General features: G+C 34.9%; 1 protein-coding gene across 2 annotated transcripts; it reads right to left on the reverse strand.

Moving 5' to 3' along the window:
- Positions 1-1761: 1761 nt before the first annotated feature.
- Positions 1762-7965, reverse strand: LOC130817819 (aspartic proteinase-like). Of its 2 annotated transcripts, none has more exons than XM_057683732.1 (13): positions 6434-6619; positions 5927-6292; positions 5774-5834; positions 5238-5445; positions 4976-5144; positions 4703-4742; positions 4117-4181; positions 3667-3780; positions 3525-3577; positions 3245-3395; positions 3046-3165; positions 2249-2337; positions 1762-2171 (listed from the first exon to the last, which is right to left on the reverse strand). In XM_057683732.1, the coding sequence occupies exons 1-13, from the start codon at positions 6515-6517 to the stop codon at positions 2087-2089; spliced, it is 1605 nt and encodes a 534-aa protein (XP_057539715.1). In that variant the 5' UTR covers positions 6518-6619; the 3' UTR covers positions 1762-2086. The 2 variants fall into 2 exon arrangements, with proteins under 2 accessions (XP_057539715.1, XP_057539717.1); XM_057683734.1 differs by lacking the exon at positions 6434-6619 and adding an exon at positions 7846-7965 and having other exon boundaries at positions 1771-2171.
- Positions 7966-8877: the final 912 nt, after the last annotated feature.

Consider the following 8877-nt stretch of genomic DNA (forward strand, 5'->3'; position numbering starts at 1 on the left):
AATTAGGATCCATTCGGGCAAATGGACCTGGATTCGGTCGAATGACCATATCATTCGGGCGAATGAGCCCCAATTCTGTGTGTATCGATTTCTTCGCGAAGCCTTTCCTTAAGGGTTCTTTTTGGGCTTTTACCCCCTATAGTTTTTGGCAATAAATATCTCTTTTTTGTAATAAACCCTATGCCTACTTTGAGAGCTCTTGTGCCTCATCTTAAAACATCATTTGCTGCTTTCTTTCTTTCACTAATACCCTAGTTTAGATTTAAAGCTTTCAATCTATTGCTTTTCATTACATTTTAAGTTATTTTCTTCAAGCATTATTTTTCAAGTATTATATTTTGGATTCAAACTTTCTTTCATTCTAGCAATCTCATTTATGTAAGTTTTCATTTCCGTTATTGCTTAATGTCATTTATTGTTTTCCTGTATTGCTTTGGTTGATTTCTTTGCATTGATAAAATAGTTATTGTTATTGCGTTCATTTATTGCTCTTCTTGTCTTTTAATATTGTTGTTAGTGTCATTTATTGCTTTCTCTATTGCACTCTTGTTTATTTACATTCAAGTTCTTTATGCTTTAAGTCATGTCTTTGTTTTACTCTTGCCCTTATTGTTATTAGCATGTGTGAGTAGTTTCTTTAGGCGTTTGATTAGTGAAACCCTAGAATTGATCTAGTTCTTCAATGTGTAGGGTTAGAGTTTGAGTTTGATGATGATTGTTTGATTGATACTCGATGCGAATCTTTTCCTGCCACTCCTTAGGAGACATAGGGCGATTATAGGTCGTTCGTGTGACTTGTGGGGTCACCAACTTCCTCTCGCTATCTTGAGTGTCTTGATTGATTGTTGTTCAATCTCCCTTGATCTAGCTTATCTCGTGTCCATATTGACCTTCATATCATCGTTTGTCTTCTATTGATTAATATCGTTCTTAGTCTTGCTTTACTTTATCGTCATTAGTAGACTTCAACAACCTAACATTTCATATATACGTCCCTACATTAAGTCTTGAGTCTTGGATCCCATATCCTTGAGGTTTGATCCCCTACTTACCATTACACTAGTTGTAGTAGTATTAGGGTGTTTACAAGTATTATTTGTGTAACTAGTCTTTTAGTAAACGACGCTAAAAGCCAGTCATCATTGAAGCGCAAAACCCAGTTCGGACCTCCGGTCTCTAGTCGGAAACGCCCATGCCAGAGTCGTGAGGATTCGCAACTCAGATTGCAGGTGCTGGCGATCTGGCTCCGGTGAAGCTTGTTGTTGTTTGTTGAGAAACTAAGAAAAAAAATAGAGCTTACCTTCTCTATTTTAATGGAGGGAAGAAAATTGGGGAAGAAGATGAAGTTCCAAGCTCCCAGCCGCATAAAAGTAGTAATTTAGGTTAAACTACTAGATTAAGTCTATATTTCACTAGGTCATATTTTCCTTGTATTGAGCTGGTCCATTGCTTTAATAAGGTCATGTCCGAAATATAGCAACACTCTTTTTTTTATATTATGTTTTAACTCTTTTCTCTCTCTTGCTTTTAAAAGTACTATTTTTTGTGTCTTTTTTTTCTTTTCTATTTTCTACTTTATGTTTGTTATGCTTTAGACTTCACTAGTATCATTCCTTAATATATATATTTTTTCTAATCTAATTATTTAGACTTCAGTTATGTAAGGTTTTGAATTTTTTTGCACTTATTTATTTCTAAGAATCACATTTGTTTCCACGTTTTTGAAACTTCTAATATATTATTTCTCATTTTTGGATCTGTTTCTCGTATCGTATCAAATTTCGTTTTCTAAAACATTGGTTTTCATCACTCAAAAGAGTTGATTCTTCTTCAATAAATAGTAGTATTAAAAAAAAATTAGAAGTTTAGATTTTTAAACCATTCACATACTAAAATAGTCATGATTTTCCCTTGTTATGTGATGAGGAGGGTTGTTCACCGAACTCCCCGGTAACATTCAACTTCTCATTTATTTTTATGTTCCTGAGTTTACCAGCTTGGTTCTACACTTCTACTACTGCATCTAAACAACCATTAGCACACTATTGTACAATTACAGGAAATGGGCAGTGATACGATCAGCTAATCAAGCAGCTTCCGCGAAACCCAATTGAAGATTACCATAGTCAAACACTGTGTGATAAGCTCCCATGAAAACATCTCCGAGGATCCTGCAAGTAAACAAGCAGATCATTGTGAGAAAGAAGGAAAACCCGTAAATGTAATGCTTCGTTTTGGAAAAACATACCACAGAGGACCCTTAGGAGGAGGCACATCAAATGCCATGAATCCGCTAAGGCAAATAGTTGCAAAGCCTGCTCTAGTTTTCATAATGTACTGCAAGATTCAAATCCAATGTTATTGAAAATGTTAAGTATATTGGATATGTCAAAGAGGTCAAGAATTAGCAAACTACCTCCAAAAACATAACCAGAAGTACAGTCACTAAATTCACAATTTACCACTTGTTTTTGTGTTAGGTTTCTATCTATATAGCATGTCCTTTCCTTTTTCTAACTTACCCCCAATCCCTGGCATGATTTTTTTTTTTTAATTTACTCTTCTTACCCTTTTATTCGTTACTCCGAATCTGTTAAGTTGAGTTGGACTTATTGTCAATGTCAGCATATAATCGGGGAAACACGAGGTGCACACACTCCATAAGCTAAAGAAACATCATCCCAAAATCATATGCCAATGGGAGGAAGGACTCCAATGACTCATAAAGTATGTACACCATTTTTAATTCATCTATGTAGGATAGACCATCGCAACAGAATCCAAACATGGCCTAAAGGCCGAGCATATTGCATTGTTTTGAATTGCATAAAAAAGGGATACGTTTTCCTCTTTTTTCGTTTTGAAGGTGAGGGAAGATGTACCATACTAGTAATTCTGAAGAATAGCATATGATTAATTTTTATCGAACAGAATTCAAAAGTAAGGAATTGTATCGTGTAAATCAGCATTCAGCACAAATAATGGAAGCCATTTAATGACATTTGGGCAATGAAATTTATATCCGGTTATCTAAGGAAAACAAACCTGTTCAGGGGTTAAGGTATAAGGTTTATCGCCGATTGTGAAGGTCACATTTGGCAAGATGGAGATTTTGTTACAGTCTATCACTGATTCCAGATGTGGACTCGGTAATCTACCGCAAAGCTGCACAAAGCAACATTTTGTTTTCAAAATCAAACCTTTCAGAATTGTAAGACGAAAAGTGTAGTTCAAATTTCATTACCTTGTCTACATACTCAAGTACAAGATCCTTGGTTTTTGTTTGTTTTAATTTGTTATGAACCCAAATTACAGTCAACTTACACGGGGTGCAAAACAAGCCTCCTCCAACATCGTTCACTCTCTCTCTTTCGACAACAGATTCAATACCATCACTGCACACAAAAATGCTCGAGTATTATGAAAACCTTTTTATGTCGGCAATTAATGAGAAAGAACAAAGTTTAAGTTGATAATTGATGACGGATTAGAAGGAAAAACTACGAGTGATAGAACGTCCTAACCTCTCACACATGGTGCACAAGTTAAGGTGAGAACACACTTGGTTTGGTTCCAGCTGCATGACAGAAACTCGTATTAGATATTTGTTTCGAATTCATAACAATAATGAAAACAACGCAACGAGAAAGGAAACATAGAACAAACCCCAGAAACCAAAAGATCCCAAATCATCTCTCCGTAACGATCAACAACATCTTTACATTCATGGCTTACAGCACCTTCAGCACCAATAGCGTGGTTGATTTCGGTAATAACAGCCTGACATCAAGAGGCTGGTGAGATAAACTAATCTGGGATATCTTCAACAAATTTTAACTACAAGAAAAAGTAGTAAAAGTAAGAGTCTAAGAGGGTAATGTTAGATTATATAACATATCAGCTTAAGCTTTTGGTTGAGTTGGTTCCTTGACATGGTATCGGAAGCCTACGTGACGGAAGGTTACAGGTTCGAATCTCACGCACCCTTCATTTCGAAGTGGAATATTTCGCGCAAGGTATAAGGAGAGTTTAAGCTGATGGTTGAAGCCCCAGGATATCTTATATACTCTAACAATTAAGAAACTTCAGGCTTAATCAGAAAAGTTGCAGGCATACCGTTGGACCTGTAATCAATGATGTCCCAGAATCTACAATAGCTGCACAACCGTCAGCACAGAAACCTGAAAGCATGAAGCAACACAGCAATAACATAAGAGGAACCAGGCTTACGGCGTTATTCAAGGTTTCCTAAACATACATACAATCCGTTCACCCAATGCCATCATATGGTTGCAACCTAGGCTGCCCCTTAAGCAGGATGCGGTGGGTTAGATGTACCGTGTACACAACTTTATACTTGTTAGTGATAAGATTTTCAAAGTGGTTGTTCAATCCCTATGCACATCCAAAAACAAGAATACTCCCACTATCCCATGTCTTTTGCTACAAGTACAAGTTTTTGCAAACCAAGAAAAGAGAGAAAAAGAAATAAAAAGTGTGATTTATCAAGATGTGAGAGAAATGCGTGGATAAGAATGAAAGAAAGAGCGTAGGTTATGACCGAAAATAGAAATGTAGCAAAACCCGTATGTGTGACAATGAGGGGTACATGGGATTATATTTTCAGTGAAGTCCCTTTTAAATAAATGGCAAAGCATGGGCATCCTATTAGTCAGATCTCAAACTCATAATTTGAACTTACTTGTTGAGTAATCTCCAATCAGAAAATCTCCCATGTTAAACTGAGAAGATAAAATCATAATATTCACAATAAGTGACACTTTAAAGAAAAAAATAACATAACACTCCATCAATCCAAGCACAACCGTTTCATTTTCTTTTTTATCGGTTCACCATAAGTGAGTCAATTCGCTATTTTGAAAAGCTATTTGTGGTTCACATTTGTATCCAAAAGACACGTGTGCTGAGATGGATGAAGTATAATAAACCCGAAAATGAGTGTCTCACTACGTACCTGCCAATAACCTTTTTTGGTTAATGGCACATAAGTATGCATTCCCTTGAAATGTTTCTCATCAACTCCTCCGAAGACCAACTCCCCTCCAACTTCCCCCTCTAGGTCTCTATTAAGCCAGAATGAGAAAACCTTATATTTTACAAGTCCTTGATCAACCATGTTATACCTACACATGATTTTGCAATTAGCACATCCAATATTCCACCCGAAGAACAAAATAGATAACGTAGTCTTACGAGTCTAATAAAGATCGGCTTACCATACTGGAGTAGCATTTCCAACTGAAATTTCTTTGAACCCAAGTCCAAATATACCATCAAATTTAGCAAGTAGAAAACTTATACTCTCTTCTCTGGTTGCTTCTATAAATTCCTGGACCTTGACAACAAGGTCTCCAACTTGTACATCATCCCGACTGAAGAAACCAGAGATGGAACCCGAACCATATTTTACACGGCAAGATTTCCCTATAAAAAACTTTGTCAAAAATACGATTCATACAATCAATTAACCAACTAATATATTATGAAACTTTTAGGCCGTGACAATTCGTTACAGAATCTCATTGTGGCCACTTGTGTAGACACGGGAGACCTGTGGGCTCGGTCTCACAAACCCACGGGTCAATAGCATTGACTTGCACATACAATTGGTGAGGTTCATTGTTTCCTAAAACCATATGGTTGTAGGAGGATTAGCTCACCCAATACATATGTAAGTCCACAACCCACTATTTTATCGATGTGGGATCTTTTCTCACATGTGAAGTATTTCCAACGGAAAGAGCATCTTTACCGATGGCAGTGTATGTACTCGACATTTTGGCTCTGTACTTGGAGTGGAAATAGCAAGGAATCTGTATGGAAACTAATAGTAAGTCCAAGAATCACGCCATTTTGTCAAGGTCAAAAGCATATAGTACTAGTATTAGTCATTAGTATTACTTACGGAGAACAAGCATTTTGCTGATGGAACCCAAAGATTGGAACTTCCAGTATCAAATATCACATTGAATTTCTGTGGAGGGGTGCCAATAGCAATCTCTCCATAGTATTGACCACCTAAGTAATCCTTTAAATACACTACATCAGTTTCCGAACCATCATAACTAGAATGAAGCAACTTCATAAAGTCTCTATCGGATGCTAACTTCCTTGCAAATCTAATTGCGCTAAATGTATCGCGATCAAGAACACGCTTCTTTAGAGTCATTCTAACCAAGGCTTCAGTTCGCGGAAAGAGATGATAGCTCATAAAAGCTAAACAAAGTAGAATTACCAGTAGGTTCTTAAGACCAATCATTGCAACAAAGTCCTAGAAACCAGACAAGAAAATATTAGGATTGAAATTAAATCAAATCACTACAAAATGTAAAACTTTGAACAGGTTTGTTCTAGGTTAGTTCATAAATCATAATGGAATGTTTGCACAACAATCAACAAGCAACTTCTTAACTGAAAATACTTCATATACATAGATGTTTAGAATTAAAAAATCTTTCAAGCAAATGGGTTGTTTAGTATAATGGGGATTCGGCATGAACTTATTGAGGCATTTTGGAGCTTTGAAGAGTCAAATCATTGTGTTATACACTTGTTTTTATCTAATGAGTAAGGATGGTTATGAGGCTAAGATCTTATAGGACTCCCCCAGACTCGTGCCCTATTTTTATGGTATGGCTTCAATTAATTGAGATCTAGTGGATTTGAGTCTAGTTCCGGAGTAAAAAAATAATAAATGGTTTGTATTGAGCCTAGAGACTTGAGACTTAAACCCGACTCAAATCCTCTCTTTAGACTCATTAAAGACTTAAATCCGCGTTATCTAACCTAGAACCGCTAGACTTGCCAGACCTACTCAAGACCCGGCCTATCATTCAACCCAAAATCAATTTTAAATTAGTTATGACTGCTGGTATTAAAGAAATGATTTGTTCTATTGATATTATGAGTTGGCCAAATTTGCAATAAGTTACCCGGCTCAATGCACAGTTGATGGGCCATTTGTCAAGCAGGCGAATAAGCCACAGACTATCAAAAATTAAGAACAATTGAAAGTTGCAAGAAAAAAGCTTTCTCTACAAGTCACAAAAATACAACTTCTATATTGAAGAGATGGAAGCTTTCTTCATTTCAATACTACTCTAATGAAAGCAGGGGAATCTACGCCCCGGCCCACCTGCCATGGCCAGGTTATTTAAAATAAAAACTTTGTTACTGTTAAATCATATGACATAACACAAGAAAAAATGACACAAGTGAATGGTAGCTGACTTGGTTTAAGACACATGTACTACTACTCCATTTCAAATTGAGAGATTGGTCCATCCCATACTAGTATTAGAGTCATGTCATTTATTTTTGATCATAGTACAAAAAATGAAAAGACATCTAAAAATTTAAGGCGTAATAATAATAAATAGCTTTTATTTTGTGTCGTTGATATTTTAACTATTTTACTATAAAAAATATTGTAATTAAAATATAAATTGTACTTAAATTTAATTCAAGTTAATATCGTAATGAAAATATATTTTATGACCCCAAACAATTTAAGGCTCTAAGCTGATGCCATGATAGTATCCGAAATTAGGCAGTGAATGAAAATCCGAAGGTTTCTTCCTAACAAAACTATTGTAGAATGTAGATCACAAAATGGGGGAAATGGTAATTAAGAATTATAAAGAAGAAGCTTTCTCCATATATGTAAATTCACAAACTAAAAATGGGAGCTAAAAGGCATATAACAAAACATAGAGATTATAACAATCCAGAATACACAATTGCATAAAGAGCCAAATACTCAAAACCCAAACTCATAATATTATATCAAAGTAGAATCAAATAATTTTAAAAGAAAAAGAATACCATCCACGATTTGCTTCTTTCAGTCTTGGAGTAGAAAAATGCAGCAAAATGGGAAAACTCTAAGTAGAGAAAATATTAGATATCCTTCTTTTATTCTGCTCTAAGAAGATTAAGAGTAGGACTGCAACAGTAGAAAGTAGAAATAGCTTCTGTTCAACATGTAGGTCCCAGTCCCATTGCAGGAAATTTCCTCGTAAAGTTTGAAATTTTAGCTTTTAACTTTTTCAACCATTTTTGTTAAATTATTAAAAATTTTAAATTTTTTTTACTAAATAGTTCATTTACGTAATTTATAGATATTTAATTTATTTTCCCGAATGGTTATGTCTCTTTATCTTTTTCGAGTTGGGGGACTCTTTGGCCGCACTCTCCATTATGGGTATGAGTTGTCGTCGTTCTTCCCTCCTTAGACCCTATCTGTAGTTTTTCTATGAGTAGGATACACTGGTAGGATAATGATAATGATGAGTTCATTTTCGTAATTATTACTACTTGTTTGGTTCCTTAAAGACTAAACTTATTTTTTAAAAAATATTTACAAAAATTAAAGATAATGGAATTTGTTAGATGATAGATAAATTTAGGGGCGAATTCAGAAAAAAAATCATCACCTGGGCTAATATATATGATATGAACTACATAACTTATCTTATTAATTTTATTTTAAAATGGATCAATTACCAACTATAGTCTTAAAGTTTAGTAATTTTGCAATAAAATAGATGAATTATCAACTATAGTCTTGATGTTTAGCCATTTTCAAATAAACAGTTGCGATGATTTTTTTATTTTTACAAACAACAACCTTCAAATTACCAAATACGACACCGATACAGCCACTTCACCCCAGTCTGACAAATGACCTGTTACTGACCCTAAATTACCTTTGACCAACCCTTTTTACCTTTAACTGAATTTTAAAAATAAAAGTCATTTAACTATAGTTAATGCATAACTCAACTATCAACTACCTACATATTAGTGACTTTAAAAAATACAAAAAAAATTGCATTTAACTCTTTTAGCTCCTTT

Source organism: Amaranthus tricolor, chromosome 7 (assembly GCF_026212465.1).
Source record: "Amaranthus tricolor cultivar Red isolate AtriRed21 chromosome 7, ASM2621246v1, whole genome shotgun sequence".
Lineage (NCBI taxonomy): Eukaryota > Viridiplantae > Streptophyta > Magnoliopsida > Caryophyllales > Amaranthaceae > Amaranthus > Amaranthus tricolor.

Coding starts and splice junctions, on each gene's coding strand:
- LOC130817819 (XM_057683732.1), bottom strand. CDS start 6,517: ATGCCGAATCCCCATTATACTAAACAACCCATTTGCTTGAAAGATTTT. Junction 6,293..6,433: donor ATGTATATGAAGTATTTTCA/GTTAAGAAGTTG, acceptor TCTGGTTTCTAG/GACTTTGTTGCAATGATTGG. Junction 3,166..3,244: donor TACTTGAGTATGTAGACAAG/GTAATGAAATTT, acceptor TGCTTTGTGCAG/CTTTGCGGTAGATTACCGAG.